Here is a 25,633-nt window from a genome sequence, read left to right on the forward strand (position 1 = left end):
ACTCCTTCATTGCGCGTACTAATACGGCGCTCTACTTACACCTTCACCTCCCTCTGCATCATCTTCAGTGCCGATGGAGGACAACAGATCTCTAAGATCCTTTTTGCCGTGTGTACTGGCAGCACCACCAAAGTTCCTAGCAGAGCTCCTGCTGGCAACTCTTCTGCTCGCAGGTCTGTTCACTAGGCCATCCTGGCGGCCTCTTTCGGAGAAAGGCGCTGAAGGCAAAGTGCCGTTGGTGACCACTTCGCCACTATTAAGTCTTAGAGCAGGCGCGGATGGCGGTTGCATTGTATTTTGTGAGCCTGGCGCAGCATCTCTAGTAGCTGGGCGAAGGGCTGGAGGGCTGTAGTCGCTAGCATCATCTTCGATTTCGCCATCTTCAATATCCATCATGCTTTCACTCGAGTCGTCCCCAGCTCCGGCACGATGCATAGACATTGCAGACGAAGGCGGTGCCTGACCAGCGAGTACACGCTTAAGCTCTTCGACACGCATGGCTCCTGAATTCGTAACACTGCTGGCACCATCACCAGGGCCAGATGTGCTATTACTGGGGCGACGGCCTGCAGGACTTCGGCTGACAAGACGGCTGTTGGCCTGCGAGTGGCTAGTCCCAGTTCTTGCAGGACCGGATTTGGAGGTACCTCCATTGCCGAAAGTCTCGGAAGTGCTACGGGGACTCTGGTATGGGAATGTGTTCGCGGCGGCAAGGAGACGGCGATGGTCTCCGAGAGCAACAAGGTTGGTGCCTGAGGGGTGTGCAGACGTTGTGCCGGCGCGTGACCCACTCAACGATGTAGACTTGGGTGCTGCAGCTGCGACAGTCGCGAGGAGCTCATCCTTCGTCCAGACCGCTGTAAGCTCATCTATGCAGGATTGTGGTAGATCGGCCTTGGATCTACTGGGTGCAGCCAAGAAGTCGCTAGGAGCAATGTTCAGGGTGGGCAGAGAGAAACTGCGTCCGGGGCTTCCAGGAGTGCCAGGGGGTGATGCGATGCTGGTGCCATAAGCATCCGAGATGCGCTCGATCAGCTGGTCGCGATGATCGAAAGGCCTTAGGGCTTGGGACTCCACGGTAGTCTGTGCCAACTGCGTAGGTGCAGAGGCAGCAACTTCTGCAATTCTCGCCAGCGCCATAGCCGGGACCTGCAGGCCATGAACCCAGATGCCAGCTTGCTGTCTACGTGTAATCTCGCTCTGAATCTCGTTGCCGACAACGGAGTGTTCGAAGTTGAACTTGTGCGCGACTGCCCATAAGTAACCATGTACTAAGCTACCAAGCCTCACCTTGGATTTGGGGTTCTCGATCGTCTGGATATCCTCTTGCAGGCGTAGAATCATAGGCAGACCGGAGCGGATAGCATTGATACCGAGCTTGGCAACCATGGAAGCAAGCAAGTAGTGTAAGAGCAAGAACTCATGGTCAGCTTCAGGGCGATCGGCAAGATGCAAAGCGTCTTCGTAGATGGCAAGATGAAGAAGTTGCAAGAAGAAGGAGCGACTCCTTCTAGCGCCGCGCCCACGTGCTGAAGCATTCGACACTGCCCTGCGAGCCATGTTGTTGCCATTGGCGTTGTCCCGCTTGTGCTTTTCAGGAGCGGCTTTTTCCTCGATTTTCGCGTCCTTGTCACGAGTCTCCAGATCCAGCCATGTACAGAGTGCATCCACATACGCAACACGGACTGGACGGTATGAATCGCGCAACAGCCATTGAGTGCCTTCCCAGACTCCAATTGGAACAGGGTTCTGGTTCTTGGTAGACTCATTGGCCGACGGATCATTGCTATTGGCAACAATGAGAATGCGCTTGACAGAGTCCAATGCAACCTCCCGAGCAGTGTCGAAAGAGAAGAAGCCATCGGTGTTGGATCTTTCTTTCAGGCCGCTGCTAGCAGCAGATTCATAGGAGGCGCCATTGGGATCCTCGATAGCATTTGCAGTTGCAGCGGGCATGTTGGATGCAGGAGAGGCGGGCTTAAGACGGAGGAGAAGGGCCGAAACCATGTCCGAAATTTGGTCGGTATAGTAGACATGCTTTGCGAGGTTGACAATGCATTGACGCAAATGAGTGAGCAACTCGACTCTGACAGGAGAAGGAGTCTTAACGACTTCCATGACAGGCGATTTTGGCTTCTCATTGGATCCGTTCAGGTTGGTCTGAGTGGTACCAAGCTGCAGAATCAGAAGGATATGTTGGACAAGACCGAGTAGGATGTCCATGACTGACAAGCCTATCAGATTGACGTTAGAGCCGAGGATCTGCTCGACAATGACGGCCAGAACAACTTGTTGCTGCAAAGCATCCTCGACAATGGGACTGCGGGTCAGTATCTCGACAGCAGCGAACAAAACAACAAATCGATCCTGAACGGGAGTGAATTCGCAGGCCAGCTTGACTATGCCAACGGACCAGGCATGGGCTGAATTGTGACGAGAGATGTAATCGAGCATGCTCATGGTAGCCATGCGCACTTGACCGCGGTTGTCGACATCGAACAGCGCCTTGAAGCATTGCATAGCCAGAACACCAGCCTCTTCCTCAGCATAGCGATCGGCTTCTTGAGCAGTGCCCCCAGCAGCACGTGGGTCTCCTTCCTCCTTTGTGTTTGTACTACGGATGGTTTGCATACTGGGACGAACACCTTGCTGAGCATGCTTTTGTTCGTTCAGTCGCTCGTCGAGGGTAGTCAAGTATGCGGCACCTTGCGAATAGAGGTTACGTAGGACGGCGGGCAAGAAGACATTGACCTGTCGGCCTGGTTCGCTCGCGAGTGCCTGGGCTTTGGCGATACTGCGTAGTGCCTCGAGGCCAGCCTTTCGCAGCTTGAGGGCGTCGCTAGAGCCGCCAGCCTCCTTGTTTGTCTTGTCGGCAAATGTTGTCCATCTCTTGACGACATCGGCGAACTGGTGGCGGTACTCGACGTCTGCGGCGAGGGTGGAATGGTCCTGGTCACGGCAGAAAGCGTCCCATACAGGGAGACACGCCTCGATCAGGCCCGTGTCGGTGGTGTGGCCCAAAACTTCTTGTAGGATAGTAAGGACATGAGGCGCCAATAGGGGGAAGGTGTCGACCGAGGAGATGCTGGATGAGTTGAGAAAGGCGGCCAGGATTCCCAGAGTGACGTGGACTGCTCCTATCCTGCCCTTGTACACGTCCGAGGCGGTGCGCTTTTCCAGGAAACTGCCGACCTTTGTGAGTTTGGCCCTGCGACTCGAGGCGTAGTAGACGAGGTAGCTCAGCTCGCTGCCGTTTGGTTTTGCTTCGCTTGCATTGCCTGCTGGATTTTTGGGCAACTTAGGGTAGCACTTCAGGATTAGCACCTGATGTTTCGGTCGGCATTTCTGGCGGAGCGCGTTCATGTTGGCTGACAGATGGCGTGAGTCGTGTGTAGATCTGTGGTCGCCTGTTGTGCAATCTGTACAGGCTGCCGAGTGCTTCGACTTGTCTCTGCACTCTCAAAGATGGTCGAGGGATATCGCTGCCCAACGCCGTATGAGACACGACACGTCGCGGGATGCAATCAACGACAAGATTGGAAACAAGACACGCCCAAGTAGCCTCGTATATCGTAATCAAACCCGTCCCCGGGCCTCCAATCCCAAAATGTGGCTGGGAGCCCGGGACGTTTGTTTCTTGGCAGCATCCGCGAACCATTCGACACCCTGCAGCGCGTCATTTTCTACTCATCCACCTGTCACTCCAATCTCAAGGGGCTCGTCTCCGTATCCTTGGAAAAAAAAGTACATAGCTTTCGTGCATCGTTTCCTTGATAGTCGCTACAAAGCCATACGCCTTCTAAATCCCTGTTCTCCGATACAACAGAGCCCTGATCCTTGAAATACCAAAACGCCATATCGTGTTTCCACGAAACAAAGCTCAAAACACTTAACCTCCAACAAACTCCTCGATATCCATAGACAAACGTTATCCTGTACTTGTGTGCATCCATCTCCTCGTTCGCATCTCGTCACTTCTTCAGAGTTGACTTTGCTTCCTGGCAGCACGCTTTCCGCTGCTGACCGGCCGGTACATTGGGTGCACTTGCCCACTAGGTAACCCAGGTTGCATCTAACGCCCTGCCATTCCCATACCGAATCTAGCTGCTCCAATCTTGTGGAATGTTCCGATAGGTTGGAAGCCCCTAGACACACTTGTTAGTCAATTGTCTTTGGCTCTGTAGGGACAAAACTTACTTCGCAAGATCAATGCCGGCTTCATCATCTGTATCCGCGCCATAACGTAGAGATCCCATGTTCTGTTGCATACCGTTCATGTTGTTCGTTGCATAAGCGTGGCTGTTGAGGATGTTGCTGGTGTTGGGGGCAGCCGCTGCCTGCTGCTGATTGTTGCCATTACCCAAGGCCTGCATGGGAGGACGCATCGAGTTGGGTGCAGGCATACTCGACTGCTCGCGTTGCTGTTGTGTCTGAGCCTGCGTCTGCTCCTGCTGACCTGACTGGCTTTCTTGTCGCTGCTCGGGTTCTGGTTGTTGCTGCTGAGGAGGCTGCAGCTGAGGGGCATTGAACGAGGGATTTATCATGATACTTTGTTCTCTCTTTTGCGAAGCCTCACGCTCGAAAGACGTTCTTTCGTTGCTCTCAGGAGGCATGCTGGCGGCGATGTGCTCGTCCGAGTCGAACTCGAGCTTGGCTGAGCGGCTGTGGCTTGTTGCAGGTCTGGGAATGCTGCGAGTAGGGCTGCCATCAATACGATCAGGGACACCTGATGCACGCGGAGGTGAGCTGGATTGGATTGCAGGCATGTCATCGTCCTTCTCATCCACAATGCTCTTCTTGTCAAGAGCAGTCTTGTAATCTTCGTCAAGGATCTTAACATTGGCTCCGATTCCTAGCGGCTTGAATGACGAGAAGGGAGTTGCCTTCAAGGGGCTGATGTCTCCAAGTGGACGTAGAGGAGTTGACCCGAATTTCCAGAATGGAGCAGGTGACGAGAACTCCATAAACGCTGAGGGACGTTGAAGCGTCGAAGGAGGCACCAACTTCTGGCTGCTGCGTACAGGGAAAGGGGTGTCAAGACCGATGCGGCCATCATCGTTGATGTAGAGCGAAGGCGGGGATCCAGCAGCATTTGCAGCAGCAGTCAGATGGTTGAGAGTGCTCTTTGCCGATGGAGGATAGACAAGCTCTGGATCGTTTTCGTCGAACTTGACAGGACGACGAGAGCCTCGGTCAGGAGTGTAGGCCTCAGTCGCGGTGGGATATGAAGACGGGTAGGTGTGCATCGGAGGGCTGTCGCTCTTCTCAGTCTTACTAGGAACAGTGTGGACAGCACCGTTGAGTCTTTGGTGAGCGGAAGACGGAGGGTGCAGCTGAGCAGGACTCGAAGGGTCAATCATGCCAGAAGGCAGAGGGTTGGGTCTGCGGCAACCCTTCATGCCCTGGCTGAGGAAAGTGTCGCGCTCCTTAGGGGCAATCATCCACTTCATGCCCTTACCGGGCTCGTCAGTGCGACGGGCGATCTTCTCGAAGGCCTTGTTGAGACTGAGGTTGTGACGAATCGAGTTTTGCCAGCCACTGGTACTGTACCTGTAGAAGGCATAATTTGCCATGATCCATTTGTAGATGTTGTTGAGAGTCATCTGCTGTTCGGTGGTAGACAAGATGGCCATACCAATCAACTGAGCATACGAGTGTGGGGGCTTGAGGTCTTTGGCGTTGTCTGCAGAGTAGTCGATGGACTCGGTAGACTCGAGCATTACACCACGAGAATAGCCTCCAATAGAAAGAGGAGATGGACGGGTACGTTGCGAGGTGGGAATGCTCATGCCGTGATTGCGAATGGGTGTGCCTGGTATGGGGAAAGACTGGGATTGCAGGCCTGCGTATGAGTGGGGATGCACACGGTGGCCGGTGCTGCCGTCGGGGAAGCTGGACGAAGGATGGGCAGGACGGCGCACTGATGAAGAAGGACCAGGCATGTGGGATGATGGGTTTGGTGGAGGGTTGCCGTTACGGCCATCGGCTTCGTGGTCTTCCTCTTCGGATGTGTAAGTCTGGCGAACAATAGCGTCGGCAAAGACGGGGCCGTCATCCTCGTGACGAGCAGTGGTGATAAAGGCCATCTGGGTACCGCTGATGTCGATAACACATCCAGAGCGCAAAGCAGCGCGGTTACCACGCTTGAGCAGCTGCGTGTCAACTCTTAGACCGTTGCGGCCGTTGACTGTGATGAACCATTTCTCCTGTTCGCTGTCGTAGGAGATGACGGCGTGCAGACGCGACACCTGTCTGTCGGGGCCGAGATCGATGGAGATTCTAGACTTGGCCGAGGGGTCGTTTGACGGGACGATGGGCGAGTTGAGAGATTCGGCCTTTTCGTGAGACTCGGGGCGGCCGATGTTGATCTCGACGCCTTGGATGATGTAGGTCCAGTTGCGACCAGCGATCTTGCCATATCCAGGCACGTGCTCCCTGCCCTCGAGCAGGTCGTTGGAGAAGTCGTGCGTCGCATTCACCTGCTTGTCCGAGATCTTGAGCTTGGAAATAACATCGACCTCGGAGGGTGTCGACGGCTCAGTTTCGGCATCGGATTGTTCGTTGGCCTCGGTGCCCTCGGTGTCTTCTCGTTCGTTGGCGCGAGCAGTCGTGACCTTGCGGCGCGTGGCTGCGCGGCCATTGGAAGTAGGAGCGTCGTTGGCACGCGCTCTCTTGCGAGAAGTGCGCGATGGTGTTGCGATGGATTCGGGAGTGTCAGCGTCAGACACGTCGGCTGCGGTAGCTGCTGCAGCCACTTCAGCGGCCTTGCGCGCAGGTCTTGTGCGCCGATTTGACGGCGGCATGGTGGTTTGTTGTGTGGTTTAAGGACTGCAATGGCGGAGGGGTGGGTGTGTTGACAGGGACGTCGCTCGATCGCGTCGCTGATGTCGGGTTGACGGCACAAAAAGCAAGTGGAAAGCGATCGCGTCGCTCACGAGAGCGGGCCAAGAGTTTGCCTCCGCAAATTATTAGCTAACCTCGACTCTTTTCTGCTGATTGTTGGAGATATCTCGGTTGGATCAGCTAACCTCGATTTTCTGTGCTTCGTTGTTGAAGGTATCACGGCACGGTCAATACAGTGTCGTCGATGCTGATAATGTGGCTCTCTCGCGACTGCTCGAAAAGCGTGGGTTTGGTGGGTTTGCGTCAAACAGACGTCGAGACGCAGTAAGAAAAGGACGTGCTGTCTATGTTGACTGACGTGCTCGATCAACAAACTTCTCCAACAATCGCTTTGTCCGCAACTCGTCTCGAACCACTTGAAATACTTCTCAAGTCTTTAACAACTCGATCGAGGATAGGGGCCAAAAGGGACAACGTTGCATCCGCCGTTTTTATCAGCTCCGCTGCGCATTCGTTTCGTTGTCAAAAAAGCACCCGCCAAAAGGCGTGCCACCCTTGTGCGCCCGATCAAACCATCTGGTCGATGACGCCGACTGTCTTTCCCCGCTTCCAATAACTCAGCCTTTGTTGACAAAAGTAAACATGGCTCTTTTGACCCTCGAGGTCTTCCTATTCAACCATATTCTCGCCAGAAAGTCCTTCGAAGAAATCTAGCAGGTTCCGCATAATCTCGGATCAATGGTGATGTCGTACAGCTCATAACCATTAACAATCGGTGACTGTTTCACCGTCCGTTAGCCTATCATCCCCCTAGAGCTTTCTCGTACACCTACACCGCCCATCGTCGTCCTAAACTAGCGATATATACGTAAAGCAGTACTACACTAATCAAACTTGATCCAAACGATGTTCTTGTAGATCGAGTGCCTGAACAAGATGAGTGCTGTATGTCGACCTTTGCTCACAATATGCTATACGGACGACCCTGTCCGTCAATTGTTGAGACATTCAACCCTCAATCGCCTTCTTGCAGTAAGGACTGTCTACATATATAGCTTCTGTGCGTGCATCATATAACCCTTCATCAATGTTGAGGATTTTCTGCTCATATGTTGACTGTATTCGAAAAAAAATAAAAATCGTTTCCCCCCGGCAATATTAACAAACACATACAAGCTGACGTGAAACTCGGCCGTGTTGGCTTTGCTTCCACAAACAGTTGCATCAGAGATGTGCTCAGCACTTCAGCGGCCATTGTTTAGCCAACCTGACCACATAAGTACAGTGTACGACAGCAGTGAGCAACTTCACGAACCAGAGTGCTATCGTCGTCGGGTTCGGGATATCGAGCCCCGGGACCAATTGGGTATGGCGTGGATGGTCTGTGCATCTACCCACACAACTTCTCCTCCAAGGTCACTTGTTCAACAACGCGTACTTGACCAACACCAACAATCTCACGCGTAATATTCACGCATCTGAACAAAAGTTTTGATACTTTCGGCATACTCAAAACATGGCTCCTCAGGAAAGGGCCACCGCTGGTCCAGCTGGAGCAGCTGGGGCAACTGGGGCAACTGGGGCAACTGGAGTGGTCAAAAAGAAGCGCGTCGTTACCACTGCAGCAGACAGGGAAAGGCTGAAGCTCAGAGCCGAGGACGTCAGATGGAATGCCGCAAAAACACCAGAAGCAAAAGCCTGGATCAATTCTACCAGATTGTTAAAGGAATTTCTAACCAGTGGAGAGGATGTCTTGTCCCTCAAGGCCGGCCCTGCCACAAGACGTGACTTGTGGGCCAAGGCTGATGCCATGGGTTTACACGTTGAAATGTTCGATACCCGAGCAAGCAAGGATGTGCCACCTCAAGGCTGGATTGTTCTTGGTCGAGTTGCTGCGAGAATGGCTGTTGCTGGCAAAGTCCGAGATATCCAACGTCAAAACAAAAGACAGCTTCAAGAAGATGAGGACGAGGCTGAGGCTGAGGACGAAGACGGAGACGCAACCGAGGCTGGAGCTGACAAGACCAAGACCTCTGCTGACTTGATTGATCCCTCCCTTCGCGAGCAGAGAGCCCCTGTGGCCCAGATGATGCTGCCCGGTGGTCAGCAAGCCAGCGACGTTCGTCAGCAACTGCCTGCCATTGATTATGCTCCAAAGTCGACCACCAACAACAAAACTGCGCAAACTAGTCTGCCCAACGCGGATATCGAGGCCGCAAAGCAACTCAGCGTTCTCAAAAGCCAAGCTGGACCAGCAAGACCTGTATTCCGAAAAGATCCTCTGGGACAGGCCGCTCCGAAACCCGCTGATGCTCTGCCCCAAGAGATCACCAAAGAGCAACCTGCTACCGATGAAACCACAGAAACCGATCGCATCGCCAACTGGGTATCACAACAAGTCGAATCAGCCCAAACAGAAAAGGACGTCGTCGACCCAACAGGAAACTGGAAAATCACCTGCGAAGCCATCGCCGAACAACTAGGCGAAATGGCCAGATCCGACACCATGAACCTAACAATCCACCTCGAGCCCACCCGACCTCAAAGCGACAACGACAGCGACGACTCATCGCCCGCCACAGTTTCAGTCGCCGACGTCCCAGAATCAGAACTCACAGAGGCACAAAAAGCACGTCTGGGAACATATCAACTCTGGGCAACCTTCAACCTAGGTCTTTTCGAAGGTGTCATCCGCTTCATGTCCCCCACAACACTCAGAACAACACCAACCCAACGCACCTCCTTCGATCTCCTTCCCTCTCAACTGCCATCACCTGAAAACCGCACTTTCCAATATAAATGGCGAGGTCGCGAGGTTTCGGACTCGGTGATTACCGTCGAGGCAGAGGAAGCCACTCAGTTTATCAGATTCGAGGAAGATGGTGTCAAGATGACTGGAGTGTTTGAGTGCGAGTACCTGGGTGAAACTGGATTTGAAGGACAGAAAGTTGGTAAGGCCGAGGCTGCAAAGGAAGGATTGGGGAAGCTGTGGAGTCAGCTTAGTCCTCAGGCCCATGATATGGAGGCTCAGCAGAATGCGTAGTTGCCCGAATGAGCGGCTGTGGCTGTATCTGTTTTAGCGTTTCGGGATCCATAGATTTGCTTGGTCTTGATTCTTTTCTTCTTGTCCACCGAAATGCTCATTCATCGTGCTTCTGTTTCTCCGTCTTGAGTCAAGGGCAATCTTCACAGACAAATCCCGCGTTGAGGGCATCGATTCTTGAGTGGGGAACCTGGCAATGTAGCCGTCCAATGTATTCGAAGCTCATGACTGTATAGAATGATGCAGCTTGCTAATGTATGTTGAACAATGTCGAATGCAAAAAAAACCTCCTCCTCCTTCCCGATGCCAAACCCATCAGCCCTTAATCCTCCTCCTCGGGAACATCCTCTTCAGTCCCCATCAACCCAATCGCCCAATGCACTCTCGCACTAGCTTTAGTCCTCACAAACTTTCTATCATTCTCCGCGTCCAATTCCGAAATCTGCTTGCTGGCTTCCACCTGACTATCGCCATATCGTCCAATTCTGAAATCTGAGAACGTGGCTTTGCGAACGCGAACATGAGGGGGTCCTCGTCCTGCTTCCGCCGCGCGTATCCAGCCGCTTTGACATCCTTCAGCAATGATACTGGCGGTAGCCCAGCCGCTGCGGCGATTGGTTTCAAAGTATCGTTCGACGAGCCAGGCGCGGTGAGATGCATCGGTATACTGGATGCCAGCGAAGAATTGGGGAATAACCAAATCGATCATCGCAGCGCCCATTTTGGGATCCAGAGGACGATCTTCGGGTGGCGTTTGGATGCTGGCGGCTATGCGGCCGATGGAGTAGGCGTAGGGTTTTGTTTGCTCTGCTGCTGCGGCGGCGGCCACGTGAGCCGCTGGAGGCATATTTGGGTGGTTGCGCAGGGCTGCTATCATGGCCATGTTGTAGTTTGCCCAGAATACGCTGATATCCCAGGAACGGTAGAGGAGTGCGGGTCCAAAGGGTGTGTTGGAGGGTGGTTGGTACTCGGCATCCAGAGGCTGGAAGTAAGGGCCTAGACTGGTGGCTACGAAATCCAGCGCTGCTTTTATACTGTTCCATTCTTGGAGGGCATTTGCAAAAGCGAGGTTCAGATCTATGCTGTCGTATGCGTGGGAGGTTGTGCTTGATGGCGACTGAGAGATTCCACGTGAAGAAAACATGTTTGGTGGAGGTGTGGCTGATGGATTGTTAGAGGCGTTGGATGTACGTCGTCCGTTGTCAAGCGGAGACCCCATGTTCATTTTCTCGACTTTCAGCTTTCTCTTCCTGTCTCGAACAGCAAAGTCTGCAATTCGAGCCAGTAGCAGCACGATGTGATCGAATGAACCATATGGAGCGTCGGCTCTCCCTAGAGGTGCTCGGGGCGGACAGTCAGTGAAGCGACTGTAATCCATCCTACATGTTGTCAGCGGGGAATACCAAAAATTGTGATTGCTGCACATACATCAGAGGGTCAGTGCTGATCAAGCTGTGGTATGCGTCTTGCTTGCAATACCACCAATATAAGTCTTTGAGTGTATCATAAGTCTCCAGGTTGAAAGGTTGTTGAGGTGGCATTGCCTCGCCAATGTGGCCATATCTGTCGTAGCTAACTCCAGTACCACAGATGGCCCCGACGATATTCTCATCGGCTTCATACATCTGATCCAGCAGTATGTCCTGTGGCGATTGATCTGGAGATATTTGGGGTATTCCAGTAGCCGAAAATCGCGGCATTTGCTGGTCTTGCCGCGCCTTTACAGACTTCATTTGCTTGAAGGTCTTAGTCATCCCAGCGAAGTCCATTTCGACCACTAATTGCCGAGCACCGTTCAGATGGCTTTGCCAATTTGCGTGATTGGCAGCCATACATTCGTAGTAACCAAGCAATAACGATGCTGCGAAGACAGGGACCGAGAGTCTCTTCTTCGGATTACCGACACATGCGTGAATCCTCTTTAACGCATATGCATAGTGCTTGAGCGATGGTGTCTCGGACGCGCCCTGGATCTTTGCTATCTGCAGACTCGAGATTGCCAACATGGACTGCAGCAAGCCTTGATGATGCAAAGCTGCCATAGGCAAAGTATGTGTCCAGATACACTTCCGTACCATTGGCATCGCCTTGCTGTCTGAAGAGGAAGGATTCAGCCGCCAGATTTGTCTTGCAGAAGTGGTCAAAATCGTAGCAGTCTCTGACATGAAATGAGCAAACACTCTGGCTGTAGCCGGATTCTTCAATGGGTTCGCAACATGCTCAGGTCTGTAGCTGTCCATAGCACCACTGAACACGAAAGTGTCAAAGGATCGAGCATCAAGTCTGGCAGCGTCAAGTCCGTTTTTAGATTGTGCGTAGGGGCGAGCCTTTGATCCGTGGATGTCATGTGCCCCGAACTCGGTATCCATGTCAAACATTTCATCCTCCGTATCAACGTCATAATAGTCTTCATCGTGGAGTTCTATGGCCGCCTCGTCCAGGACCCCGCTTCGGCCAAGCTGTGTTTGCAGAGGAGCATTGTCAGTCATCATCGGAATGTTTCGTGGAGGCCCTGGAAGTTGTGTTGGTGGTCGTTCCACGGTTGATCCGTAACCATAAGTTAGACCTCCTGGCGGTGTTGGTGTTGGATCTGGTATGCTAGGACTGACGAAGCCTTCCCCTTGCCACTGATGCGGAACACCTATCGGCTGTTGGTCATCCGTGACATATGCATTAGACCAGAGGACTGGCGTGAAATGGCCCTGAACATCCTGCTGCCAACCAGTGGTAGAATAATGTTCAACATATGGTAATTCTTCCGGAATTGATTGATACAAGACCGGATTTGATGGACCACTGTCAACCGGAACGCCATGTGAGAATGACGAGCTCCTATCCAGAAATGGTTTCATGTCCGGAGATTGCTCGAATCGTGTTTGTTGCTGTGATATGCCATGAAGAGTCGGATCAAAACCTGGATGCTGAGGTATTGGTGGTGATCGCTGGTGGTCCATAGAATCTCCCATCGGTCCATACTGTTGTGACATCTGCGAGCCAACAGAGAGTGAGCGTTGCTGAGAACCGGAATGTGGAGGATACACTGAATGGTGGTTGTGCTCATTGTGGACACCCGAGAGTCCAGCGTCGAATGTTATAGATGCACCACCGTGAGGCAGGTATTGAAAATCAGCCGGTTTGAAGACAACTCGCTGGTTGTAACCTTCACACTGCCGCTTGGATTTCATGCAATTTTTGCATACAGGCTTGCCCTCGTCGCACTTGATCCTGCGTTTTCGACAGGTGAGACATCCTGTTTTTGTCCTCTTCCGGGCTGACCTCGCATCAGAGCTGCCCGCTTCACGACCCTCGGACGCGCCGCCGTCCTCGTGTTTGAAAGCACCCATCATGTAGCAGTATTAAGTAGATTGCCCAGGGTTATCTGGAATTCCAGATGGGAATTCGCGCATAGTAGACCTTCGTAAAGTCGTGAGGTGCAAATAAGGACGCCCGTCCACACATACACCAATTACACAAGTGATTTGGTGGGGAGGCACTGGCCACTTGTCGCTGTATCCAGAAGTCGAAACGGGCGACCCAGGGACCGAGATACCAGAAGATTCGTCAAAAAAGGCAAGCGACCAGACGCGAAATGAGTGTGCTGTTGATAGACGATTGCAGGAAAGGTGGACACGAGACAAGAAGGTGTGGTCCAAGAGGAGAGTGAGGCACGATGGCCAGGTCCTCTGCGTCTGGGTATCTGCCAACGGTTTCAACGGCGTGGAACCGGCTTTGCTTGTCCCGGTCCTGCGAAGGATTCCGTGGATGTGCCGGCGACGTGCACAGCGCTGAGGGATTGTTGTTTTGACTGTGCCGCCCCGCCTTGATGTAATTATCACGGGTGCCCCGAGTGCTCTAATAGATGACTTGTATGTAGCTAAGTCAGGGCTAGATGAGACCGGCGCAAGGATGAGGGCGCGATTAATTTGTGATGTTGCTTGCGTCTTCGATGAGCCATACAGGTTTTGCCGAGGCGGCGTGGGGAAACAGATAGAAGTGGAAAGTAGGACAGTCGCGTTCGATACGCCCGTATATTGCCTATCGTGCTGTAGCTAACAAATTGTGTAGCGCTTCGATTCCAGCTTACACGTCGTTTAAAAATGCATGTCAAGGATATACGACTTGATTTTCAAGTTTGTCGGAGCAAAGGTTTTTGGATTAGGTTGGTCCCAAAGTGCCCAACATGCTCGATGCAGGTTCGCATCCAAAGAACAACAGTTCCCTGTTCCCACGTGAAGACGACCGTCCTCTGGGCAAGCCCCATGTCACTACATGAAGCTAATTTGCTCTTTGACCTTTTGATCGCCCCTGGCTTTCTGATATGCACTGCACGAATGTGGAAGGCAGAGTCTCGCTTGCAGCATAATATATTGGCTGGCTTCGCTGACGAATCAGCCTCCCAACCGGAATATTTCTGTCTTGTTCACTGTGCTTCTATTAAGCATGGTAATGTTCTGCTCTTCCACGACGTGATCCAGTACTTGGCTCTGTCTACTTATGTTATACTTGGAAATTTTGATCCTTGCTGTGACACTCAACGTCTTCGCAAGCCTTCCCTTCTTTGCATCGAGGAAAGGTTTTGCAAGTCGATCGAGTACATAATCGAATGGTTTTCGGTTTGATATATAATGACACGGTTTCTGGCTCTTGCTGAGACCTCAATGACTCGCAGCAAAAGTACCAAGCTCTCGTATCGCCATCGTCCCACGATTGGTGCATTCACATGTGATAGCCATATCATTCCTCGAACTTAGCGGCCAGCACGAATACATAGATGGCATGGCAGATGAGATGCCACACAAATCCTTGTATTTCGTATCAGCTTACCATGCCTGCAATAGATACGCAATACAAGGTCAAGTGTGTGGCCTGTTTTCGAGGTCGCAACGGACAATGAGCCTTCCTACAGTGCAAACCGGAAAGCTACCCGACACAGGCCCGTGTTCCGTGCTTGAGGGTGTATCGTTACGCCGAACCACTTCGAGACACATGTTAGTCCAAGGACTGTCTTTTGCACCTGCCAGCGTTGACATATTTTATGTCGTTCTGTGGGTCCTGCCTTAGCAATCGACTGATATGACCTGATGATGGCAGGGGCGGCATCCCTCGACAATCCTGCAAGTTTGCAGCAGCATGCAAAACCTGCTCGTTGGTGTAATCACACCAAAGCAGAGACAATCCCAATGTGAGAAAGACGCGATGGACGAAATCACATGAAATTAATGAACGGTGCCTACCCATATCGTCAGTGGCGGCTCTTACAACTCGCCGACTGGCCGTCGGAGCGAGATAGAGTTTGGCCAAGCCCTTCTGCGCCTCTGCCGCTCCTTTGACTGCTATAGAACAACGCGAACGTCCATCGTCCGGCAGACTGGCATGAAGCAGCAGAACCACATGTAAGTGTCCAGTGAGAGCATACATCTGCTTGTCCCTCAACGAGTGCTGGAGGTGTCGGGTAAGTACGTACCAAGTAGATCTATTGCTATTTTGTAGCATCTTTCCCCGTCGCCCTGGAGAATTCAACCATCGGAATGCGGCAGTCTCACGGACCCTCACCTACGCACTCTAAACCTGATATCGAAAAGATTGTCAATCAACTGTGGGTACTCCCACAGCATTTGGGAGCACAAACCTCAGGGAACCGGCAGAATTCACTCTTCCGGCGGCGAGGATGAACGCTTGCTCATGGACTGGACGTTGCACCCAAGTTTTTCATCCGACGTGGATGGATAAATTCGAAAACACATACTGAAATGATGTCATTTTCGACACTCCGACGGTGGAGAGTTTGACTCCATGGGGCTCCGGTCTCGTGTCCCGCAATAGTACGCGGACTGGGGTTGAATATAAAGGTAATGGAATCCCTGGAGGTCCGCTGTTGGTACTCTCGGACAAGACGAGGCTTCTAAGGAGGCTCGACATCTACCATCATGTATACAATCTCGAATATCTACGTTCTGGCCGCCTTTGGTACCATTGGCGGTGCCCTTTTTGGGTTTGACGTTTCGTCCATGAGTGCATGGATCGATCAGAAGCAATATCTGGAGTACTTCAACTATCCTAATTCGAACTTGCAAGGAGGTGTAAGTTTGTATTTGTATGCGATCAAGTCACCTGGTGCTGACAATAGCACAGATCACTGCTTCTATGTCCGGTGGATCGTTCCTGGGCGCCCTTGCAGCTGGAGCTATCTGTGATTCTGTCGGCCGTCGCAGGTCTCTGATGATTGCATCCGTCATCTGGATCATTGGAGCGGCCATTCAATGCAGTTCTCAAAATGTTGCTCAATTGATCATTGGCCGCCTCGTTAGCGGTCTCGCTGTCGGCATCACGTCCTCTCAAGTTGTAAGTTTAGTATATGCCTTCTCGATATCCTCAAAACATCGTTTCAATTCCAGCTGTCTCGAATCAACAGATACTGATACCTGAGTCCCAGTGTGTCTATCTTGCAGAACTCTCGCCGGCACATATTCGCGGACGAGTTGTAGGTATCCAACAATGGGCCATTGAGTGGGTAAGGGAACCCAGAGGATGTCAACTCATGGAGGATCACTGACTCGACCACAGGGTATTCTCATCATGTTCCTCATTGCATATGGCTGTGCCAAGGGAGTCGAAGGCCCTTCTGCTTTCCGCATCGCTTGGGGTATCCAAGGTATTCCTGGTTTCATTCTCCTCGGATCTTTGTTCTTCTTCCCCGAAAGTCCTCGCTGGCTTGGATCCAAGGGCCGATGGCAAGAAGTCGAAAACACTCTGGCTCTCCTTCATGCTAAGGGCAACCTCGACGATCCAGCCGTACAAGCTGAACTGCTGGAGATTCGTGAAGCTGTCACTGCCTCTCAAAACGTTGAGGGTGTTACCTTCTTCGGATTGTTCGGCAAGAAGATGTGGAGGCGCACCATGTGTGGCACCACCGTTCAAATGTGGCAACAATTGCTCGGAGGCAACGTCGCCATGTACTACATTGTCTACGTCTTTCAAATGGCTGGCCTCGGAGATCAGACGCTAACCTCTTCCATCATCCAATAGTAGGTTTCGAATTTTTCCGAGGCTTCACGACCGAAAATGCTAACCACAGCCCAGTGTCATCTTCCTCGTCACCACAGGTGCCATCCTACCTTTCATCGATAGACTTCCTCGCCGCGCAGTCCTTCTAACTGGATCTGTTGTCTGCTGTATCTGCCACTTTACTGTTGCTGCTCTTATGGCTAGCTACGGACATCACGTGGACTCTATCAACGGTAACACCATTCTGAGATGGAAAGTTGGTAACAATACTGCAGCTAAGGGTATTATCGCTGTCAGCTACATTTTTGTAGGCTTCTACGGATTTACTTGGGCTCCGTTAGGGTGGGTGTACAGCTCAGAGGTATTCCCTTTGAAGTATCGTGCACAAGGAGTAGGTCTATCTGCTGCCACAAACTGGATCTTCAACTTTGCGATTGCTTATTTTGGTTCGTTATATTGAGCTAGCTAGCTTCACTCGAGATATATCTACTAACTCTTGATTAGTCGCCCCGGCTTTCACCAATATCCAGTGGAGAACGTACATCATTTTCGGCGTCTTCTGCTTCGCCATGACCTTCCACATCTTCTTCACATACCCCGAGACGAGCTCCAAGACACTGGAAGAAATCGACATTCTATTCGACGCCAACATTCCCCCTTGGAAGAGCAACCAAGTCAAGAGCCGCTTTGGTGAGAGAGTGGAGACTGCTGTTCGCAAGGGCTCTATTACTGAGCATGTCGAGAATGAGGCTGAGAAGAAAAGCAACGACTTCGCTGTTCAGAAGGAGAGTGTTTGAGCTAGGCTTCAGGCTTCAGGCTTCATTTTTACGAGTATTCAATGATATAGAATAGATTGCATATTGGGCAGGCTTCATAGAGGTTAGACACTAGACTTGGCATTATGGTTATAGAATTGCAACAAGGATAGATCAATATTATCCCGTTTCTCTTGTCAAATATCTCATCTACAATTAGTAGAAGGGTGATCTTGCAAAACCTCCTCTGCGTGCCCAGTCTATACTGAAGGAGTTGCAGGCATACACAATTCTGTGCATGTCTGAGATGGCACTTCAAGGAGGGTCTTTGAATCCTGTCGCCTCGTGCAATCCTCATGCAAGTAGTCTGTGATTTACGAAACACCAGGACGTAGATTCGAACAAATTTTCGCTGCGTACTACCAATATTCCCTTGGTTAATGTCGTAAAACCGAGACTTGCCAAGATGGATCGCACTCAACTGAGGCACAGCATGGGCTTGCCAGTTTTGCACCATCAAGGTAGAGCGAGGATCAAGTTAGGTCGAGTGTAGCTCTGCTGGTTATATCGTGGTTCAACCGAGAAGAGAACGTATTGTTTCTCTGAGCGAGCCATACATCTGCCAGTGACCAGATGCATGATCCACGATATCGATACTCGTCGTCCAGCTCCTCATCAAGGTTGCCAGCAGTCTTTACGCCACGAAGCGTCACTCTCTCCTGCTCATTAGTCCCTCCTCCAGGCTCTTACTACAATTTCGAATACAAGTCTTGGTAGCTTGGCTGTGTGAAGGTTAACAGATGCCAAGTGTTCTCCTAGACAATGATTTGTGTGCGGTTCCTGAGTTGTAATTTATTGCATCCCAAGGTGGCGGCGTTGGGGATCCTGGAAGCAATGGCTAAATTGCGACATAGCAATGCGTCTAGCCTGCCTGGTTTCCATACAAGATCGACAAGTGATTGCGCAACAATAGATACCATAATATACAGATTGAAAGAGAACCTAGAATAGACCCTGCAAGGTGGTTGAAGTTGGGTTGAGGAAAGTGGAAAGTGTAGCGTCACTCGGCGAACGCGATTTGCCCACAAATCCCAGCCGTCTCCGTGGCTAAAGAACCACAATTCGCACGTGGTTTTTTCTTTCTTTGAACCACCATCTCTCATTTTGTGAAACGTACGTTTTCTCGACGACTGGTATACAGTCTTTGCTTGTTTAGATCGACATGCATCAGGATCCATCGAGCCAGGAATATGCAGACGAGGTCGCTCGTCTACGTGCGAGCGAGTCTGACTCCGATGCTGAACTTTTGGTATGTCTCGATCTATTTTCATTATACTTCACATAGTACAAAAGAGCTTTGTCATGGGAGACATGGATTGGGATCGAGATTCATTCGTCTCTTCGCGGATTGTTTATATCGTTCATCGAAAGTGGAATTAAGATGCTGACTGAAGCCTCTATAGGAAAATCTAGGCTACAAGCCTGTCTTGTGAGTTGCATCGCTATTACTTTTCGACAATGACTCATGGTCCGCAAGGCATCGTTCATACACGCTGTTTCACAACTTCTCGACGACTTTTGGTAAGTTCTGAAAGTTCTCGGCGTTAAGACGTCACACCTGACATCGAAGTAGCGGCGCTGTACTTTGTCGGTGGTGTTCGTGTGACCTTCTCGACTGGAATCAGTGCAGGCGGCAATCTTGCGTACTGGACGTCCTATATCGTAACCTGCGTCTTTACGTTCATCACCGCGGCAGTCATCGCCGAAATATGCTCATCTCTACCTCTTGCTGGGTCGATCTACCTCTGGGCTGCAGAGGCAGGAGGACCTAGATTCGGCCGCTTCTTCGGCTTCATCGTCGCATGGTGGAGTACCACCGCCTGGACTACCTTCTGTGCTTCGAACACACAGGGCGCCGTCAATTATCTCTTGGCTGAAATCGTAGTGTTCAATGTTGACTACCCATCAGACTCGGATCACATCAAGTACCGCGCAGTTCAATGGGCGGTCACCGAATTCATGCTGGCAGTGGCTTGCATTGTAAATCTGCTTCCTCCCAAATACTTCCGCTGGATCTTCTACGCATCTTCTGGTATGGTATTGCTGGACTTCGTGCTCAACATGATCTGGCTGCCCATCGGAGTGGCTCAAACTTATGGTTTCCGTACTGCTCGTGAAGCCTTCATGACCACGTACAATGGTACTGGAGCACCTGCTGGCTGGAACTGGTGTTTGTCTTACTTGGCTACTGCTGGTATCTTGATCGGGTTCGATGCTAGTGGTCACGTGGCCGAGGAAACAAAGAACGCTAGTGTCACTGCTGCCAGGGGTATCTTCTGGAGTACCGTAGTCAGTGGCATTGGTGGTTTCGTCATCGTTATCCTGTTCCTTTTCTGCGTGGTAAGTTACGCTGGTTCCCAGGCAGGTTGTGGAGATGCTAATTGTCCGTCTAGCCTGATGCAGATACCTTCTTCCAGTTTGGTTCTGAGCAGCCATTTGTACCTCTCTATGCCGTGGTTCTCGGTCAGGGCGGGCATGTGGTCATGAACATCGTCTGCATTGTAGCTCTTTGGTTCAATACTGCGATCGCTGTCCTCGCTGCATCAAGACTGGTATTCGCTGTCGCAAGAGATGGCGTTCTTCCTTTCTCCGGTTGGGTCTCCCAAGTCTCGAATGGCCAGCCCAAGAACGCCGTCATTGTCGTCTGGGTCGTTTCAGCCATCATCAGCTGCACGATCCTTCCGTCTAGTACTGCATTCACCAGCCTGGTTTCAGCCGCTGGGGTTCCTTCCGCTGCAGCATACGGTCTGATTTGTCTCTCGAGACTTGTTCTTACGCCCAAGACGTTTCCCAAACCCAGGTGGAGTCTCGGAAAGCTTAGCAAGCCATTCCAATTCATCGCTATCTTCTGGAATGGCTGGGTTGTTGCTGTTCTGTTCTCACCGTATGCTTTCCCCGTCACTGCTGGCAACTTGAATTATGCTCCAGTGATTATGGGAATTGTCACGCTATTCGCCATTGTGTCGTACTTTATCATTCCTGCAGAAAGATGGCTGCCGTCTCACAGGATCCAGCAAACGCTTGAGGCAGAGGGACCCAAGTCTCTTCGTGTTGAAACCATTGCTCATGACTAGAGTTTCGGACGGAGCGACAGATTCGTACGCACAGCTTGAGGGTTGACCATCTCGACCATCTCGACCAATAAAAATTCATGTTGTATGTTTGCGAAAGCATTTTGTATATAATTGTCGCTCACGCCGACTGTTTTGAATCTTCTGCAAGCACGACTTCAAGGAGACGTTGACCATCATTGCTCGAAGTTCAAGCGAAGCTTGACATTGTCTCACCGACTTGAGTCACGTCTGCACCATGATAACGATACAACAGCATGTGCGTGTTGGATGCATGCAGCTATGAATCTGTCGAGTGCGGTGAACACGATAAGCAGCAAGTATAGAGCGCGGTGGTGCCATCAATGTTACGGCAACACGAACACCACCAATACTCAGATCTCACCAAAGACGGTGGCCATGACCTGGTATCTACGATCATCAAGATACGAGAACACAAACAGATTCAAATGTTGTCAGCAACAACAAAGCTCCTCCAGCAACAATATGGAAAGCACCGAGAGACGGGATGGGAGAGCGGAGAAGCTGCACGCTACCGGCCGCGGACGACTCGGACTCGAGACATGGGTGCAAAGTTCCTTGTCACGGTGTCGTCACCCCCGAAGCCCAACCTGCACACCAGTGTGCACCCCTAGCACAGCTCGACTGTAGCGCCGAAAATCGTCGTTGTAAGGGAGTGTTGGGCGTATCGGAGAGGCGCGAATGAAAAGGCACCACGTCGCAGATGTCGTGAGGCTCAGCTGCAAAAACATGCCTCAGGAGATGAGCGTGTTTATGAACCGATGGGAAGCAAAAGAGGGGAGGCAGCTCAGGAGGGAGGTGCGCTGGCTTGGCGCAAACTAACCAGTTCAACAGCCAATAACTTGTCGGCATTCGAGTTAGTGCGACATTTTTGGCTTTCCGCGCGTTATCTCTGCGTAGACTTTGACTGCCTGCTTCGCGATGCCCTGCTTGCCTGCTCATCGCTGCTGCTCACAGTGCTGTCTGCTGCCGTCGAGCGCAACAATTTCTCACCACGACAAGAAGCTCTTTCCAGTCACAGCTCTCTCCAGCCAAGGGCTTCAACAGTCTAGGCATGCCCAGAGAGAGTGGCGGCTGGGGGCCAGGGGCAAACAACCATGCCTCGACGCAAACGAATATTTTTCTTGCCCGTCGCAAGAGAAAAAAGAATAATGTAAGGGAGTCACGTGTAGGTCAAGTTGTCGGAGCGCGTCGTCTGTGGTGGACTGGCCGGTGCGGGCTTTTGCCCATCCATTTGCGAGTTGGCTGTGCACATTGACTCCTCTCGCTTTCTCACTCACACCTTGTCGCCAATGTTCTGACCGTCGCCTGTTTCTCTTTCTGCCGTTGCGCCTCTCGTCGTCTCTGTCGCACGCCCTTGCCAGCATCTTCCGCCAAACTCGACTACCATCTCTCACCCTCGCCGTCTCCGTCTCCGTCTCCGTCTTGACACCACCTCGACCGCCAACGCCGTCCGCACACAGTCGTCCTTCTCCTTTTTCTCTTCCCGTTGTAGACAAAACACTCCCATTCGTCTTGGTCGACTCGATCAGTCTTCCTCACGCCTAGCGCATCACCGCGCGACGTCTCTGTGAATTAATCATCCCTGTCCACAGATTCGACATTCCTGGCCTCCAGCGACATGCGTTGCAGACACGACCCGACTACGCGCACGACATAGAACACCCCCTCAACCCTATCTCTGCATGACGACAACAGGTAGCTGGATTATGACAGACATCCCGCCGCCTCTGAATGCACTCGCTGCTGCTGCTGCTCGTCAGCAGCACCACCACCCTCTGTCGACACACCCTTTCGCCGTCCCTCCTTCAGCTTCGCGACGACAACCGCAGCCGCCTGTCGACGATGGTGTCGAAGAAGACGACGGAGAGATCATTTGTATCTGTGGTATGCGCCATGACGACGGCTTTTCGGTGCAATGCGAAACCTGCAACAACTGGCAACACATGATCTGCTACTACCCTACTGAAGCAGATCGCCCCGGTGAGCACCAAAAGCACTACTGCTTCGACTGTCAACCGCGATGGCTCGACGCCGACCAAGCAAAGGAACGGCAGAAAAAGCAAATACAGCGACAAGCTGTCGACTCGCGACGACCCGGCCCAAAACATCGCAAGAAACAAAAAGAGTCGCCAGCTGCCGTCAATGGCGCCTTGCTACAAGGTCGCGATCGTAAAAGTGCCAGCCCACGCGATCAACCACCTCCTGCGAAACGCCCAAAGACTGGTCACCGCCCCTCCGCAACTGCCAATCACGCCCCGACCGGTCGCAAACGAAACGGCACGATAACGACAGCTCGCAGTCCCTCACCAGACCCTTCCAGACCTACTATCCCATGGTACTCGGAAGAGTTTTATCGTCTCTATTCTCAAGTCTCGTCGCATGTCGAAACAGAAACAAATCTCATGAACAACATCGCCGTCACGAATTCATTGTCTGAATGGCTGAAGAACCCAGTTGTTGTCGAGAAGGACACGAACGGCCTCAGTCAAAACGACATCTTCCTTCGCTGGGATGGACCCTTCGAAGACATGCCTGGTCGGCCCGAGGTCGCTTTGCACTGGGAAGCAGACCCCAACTTCAACGACCAAGCTGAACCTCCGAAATGGCCCTGCTTGACCGTCGAGCAGGATATCTCGAAGCGTACATTCATCGGTGAGCTTCGTGGTCACATTGGGTACAAGGAAGAGTACATGAACGATCCTGAGAGTCGTTGGTCATCACTACGCCACGCCGAACCTTTTGTCTTCTTCCATCCTCAACTACCTATATACATCGACGCCCGTCAAGAAGGCACCATGTTCCGCTACGTTCGTCGCAGCTGCCGACCAAATACGGAGATCCAGACCATCATCACCGATGGTACCAACTACCATTTCTGCTTCATGGCTACTAAAGATCTTCAGTCTGGCGAAGAAATCACTGTCGCTTGGCAGACAGACGATACGATCAAAGCAATGTGGGCCGAGAGAGGCGTCGTTCATGGCGACGTGCCTGCCGACATCAAACACGCCATTGCCATGTGGGTGTCCAATGTGCTCGCTAACTGCGGCCCTTGCGCATGTAACGGCGATGGCTGTCTGATGGCAAGATTCGATCGCCGTGGTCAGCCCCAGCCTGTTGAGCCACCAGAGACGACTGCAGCCCCTCTAAAAGTACCAAAGGTCCGCCGCATTAAGACCAAGAACAACCTCTCGCCCGCCGACCCGAACCGCAACAGCCACAGCCGTTCCGGCAGTGAAGTTCGCAAACTTGAAGTCGAAGTTGAAGATGACATGACAGACGCTCAATCTGTGTCTGGTTCATTCCGAGCATCTGCCAGTAGAGACATTACTCCTGGCACTCATTATTCGGCCGTTATACCCGAGATGTCTGAACGAGAAAAGAAGAAGCTCATGCGCGAGGAAGAGATGTTCCGTCGACAAGAGGAGGAAAGCGGGAGACAAAAGAAAAAGCGGCATAGCGGCGCCACGCCCCTGCTACCACAGAGCAGTACATTGTCTTCCTCGAAACAACAGTCGTCGGAACCCTCGTCTTCTCGTCGTGGCACTATTTCCAAGCGACCATCAAAAACTACGAGATCCGACCAGCAGTCTTCCGAAACCTCGAGGCCGGTTTATGTTGATTCGGCGATCCAATGCGATATGGACAACGATGACCCTCCAGAGCCACAAATGCCCACGCCACCAAAGAAGAAGCGATATCTGTCAGTGACACAACGTTTGCTTCAAAGGTGCGCTTCCAACAACCTCAAGCGTAAGGCTGAAAGCGAAACGCCCGAGGATTTGCCCACCAACGGAGTCCATCCTGAAGAGAGTATGGATATTGTCAATGATGAGCAAAGCCCGAGAAGTGTTGGTGCTCCGTCAGACGCTACTCCATTGTCACCTGTGTCCATCAAGCATGCCGACGTCAACATGACCGAGGCCATGCAAGCACGTCCTACTTCACTGTCACCCGCGTTTGGTCCGGTGGATACTGACATGCAATACATGGATGATGAACGCGCCACACCTCCTCCACACGACCACAATGCTTCATCGTCGTACAGCTCAGCAAGTCCTTCTACATTGAAGTCGGGTGTGGCTTCACATCCACCAATGGATCCTCCACCTCCACCATGGCCACAAAGAGAAGCACCGAGTATAGGTGGAGTGCAGCCAGCCTCTCCGGAGTTCAAAGCTGCCCACCCCGAGATGCATCTGACCATGCCTCCATCGTTGAACTCTGCAACTTCACTCCCACTCACGCAATCACCTGCGACCTTGACACCCAGTCTTTCGAATATACCTCTCTTTTCACCATCCGTTTCAGCGGCGGTAAATCCCAGTCCTGCCCGGAAGAAGTTGAGCTTGAGCGACTACACCAAACGCAACAAAGTACACCAGCCAAGAGATATATCACCTGCAGCTAGTCTGACAGATAGCGTATCAGCCAAAGACAAGGAAAGCATCTTGAATGGTGTGGCTGTCACGGACTCGCCGGCATCAGAGCAGGCCATGGACGCAACAGCGGCGCCACTCGGAAGCCAAGAGTCAGTAGTACCACCAGCTTGAAGGGAAAGAATTTTGTAATATAGGAAGGAGGCCTTGTTCGAAGAAGGCGTTTTATTTCTCTTCATGATGGTGCTAAAAAGAGGAGGTAGGCGGCGTTATTATTGAGTGGCTTTTTGCAGCGTCTTCATTATTCTCTATCATAGTTATCTTTGGTGCCTCGACACCCTGACTGTACGATGATGTTCTTCAACCACTTTCTTCTTCTATCCGTGACTCGAGAGATGTGTGGTGGAATTGAGGAAGGCGTAGACGGAGTTTAGACGGAATTTCTCGGGGCAA

At 51.9% G+C, this 25,633-nt stretch overlaps 7 protein-coding genes across 7 annotated transcripts; 4 read left to right on the forward strand and 3 right to left on the reverse strand.

Moving 5' to 3' along the window:
- Window positions 1–18: 18 nt before the first annotated feature.
- On the reverse strand, window positions 19–3,363 carry M436DRAFT_41703 (uncharacterized protein; the record flags this gene model as incomplete). The annotated part of the gene is made up of 2 exons (XM_013574114.1): window positions 19–663; window positions 742–3,363. The coding sequence occupies 2 exons, from the start codon at window positions 3,361–3,363 to the stop codon at window positions 19–21; spliced, it is 3,267 nt and encodes a 1,088-aa protein (XP_013429568.1).
- Window positions 3,364–4,072: 709 nt separating this feature from the next.
- M436DRAFT_79694 (uncharacterized protein) lies at window positions 4,073–8,098 on the reverse strand (the record flags this gene model as incomplete). Its single annotated transcript, XM_013574380.1, has 3 exons — window positions 4,073–4,145; window positions 4,198–6,745; window positions 8,017–8,098. 3 exons carry the CDS (start codon window positions 8,096–8,098, stop codon window positions 4,073–4,075), a joined length of 2,703 nt encoding a protein of 900 aa, XP_013429834.1.
- A 261-nt stretch (window positions 8,099–8,359) lies between these two features.
- M436DRAFT_41282 (uncharacterized protein) lies at window positions 8,360–9,886 on the forward strand (the record flags this gene model as incomplete). Its single annotated transcript, XM_013574043.1, has 1 exon — window positions 8,360–9,886. One exon carries the CDS (start codon window positions 8,360–8,362, stop codon window positions 9,884–9,886), a length of 1,527 nt encoding a protein of 508 aa, XP_013429497.1.
- Window positions 9,887–10,208: 322 nt separating this feature from the next.
- On the reverse strand, window positions 10,209–13,230 carry M436DRAFT_41469 (uncharacterized protein; the record flags this gene model as incomplete). The annotated part of the gene is made up of 3 exons (XM_013574075.1): window positions 10,209–11,265; window positions 11,315–12,345; window positions 12,595–13,230. 3 exons carry the CDS (start codon window positions 13,228–13,230, stop codon window positions 10,209–10,211), a joined length of 2,724 nt encoding a protein of 907 aa, XP_013429529.1.
- A 2,583-nt stretch (window positions 13,231–15,813) lies between these two features.
- On the forward strand, window positions 15,814–17,688 carry M436DRAFT_79697 (general substrate transporter; the record flags this gene model as incomplete). Its single annotated transcript, XM_013574381.1, has 6 exons — window positions 15,814–15,966; window positions 16,019–16,228; window positions 16,320–16,397; window positions 16,451–16,911; window positions 16,967–17,337; window positions 17,396–17,688. 6 exons carry the CDS (start codon window positions 15,814–15,816, stop codon window positions 17,686–17,688), a joined length of 1,566 nt encoding a protein of 521 aa, XP_013429835.1.
- A 1,180-nt stretch (window positions 17,689–18,868) lies between these two features.
- On the forward strand, window positions 18,869–20,780 carry M436DRAFT_40949 (amino acid transporter; the record flags this gene model as incomplete). Its single annotated transcript, XM_013573983.1, has 5 exons — window positions 18,869–18,955; window positions 19,110–19,135; window positions 19,184–19,227; window positions 19,280–20,046; window positions 20,100–20,780. 5 exons carry the CDS (start codon window positions 18,869–18,871, stop codon window positions 20,778–20,780), a joined length of 1,605 nt encoding a protein of 534 aa, XP_013429437.1.
- Window positions 20,781–22,483: 1,703 nt separating this feature from the next.
- Window positions 22,484–25,354, forward strand: M436DRAFT_61703 (uncharacterized protein; the record flags this gene model as incomplete). Its single annotated transcript, XM_013574200.1, has 1 exon — window positions 22,484–25,354. The coding sequence occupies one exon, from the start codon at window positions 22,484–22,486 to the stop codon at window positions 25,352–25,354; it is 2,871 nt and encodes a 956-aa protein (XP_013429654.1).
- Window positions 25,355–25,633: the final 279 nt, after the last annotated feature.

The sequence above is a fragment of the Aureobasidium namibiae genome (assembly GCF_000721765.1).
Source record: "Aureobasidium namibiae CBS 147.97 unplaced genomic scaffold scaffold_4, whole genome shotgun sequence".
NCBI classification, from domain to species: Eukaryota; Fungi; Ascomycota; class Dothideomycetes; order Dothideales; family Saccotheciaceae; genus Aureobasidium; species Aureobasidium namibiae.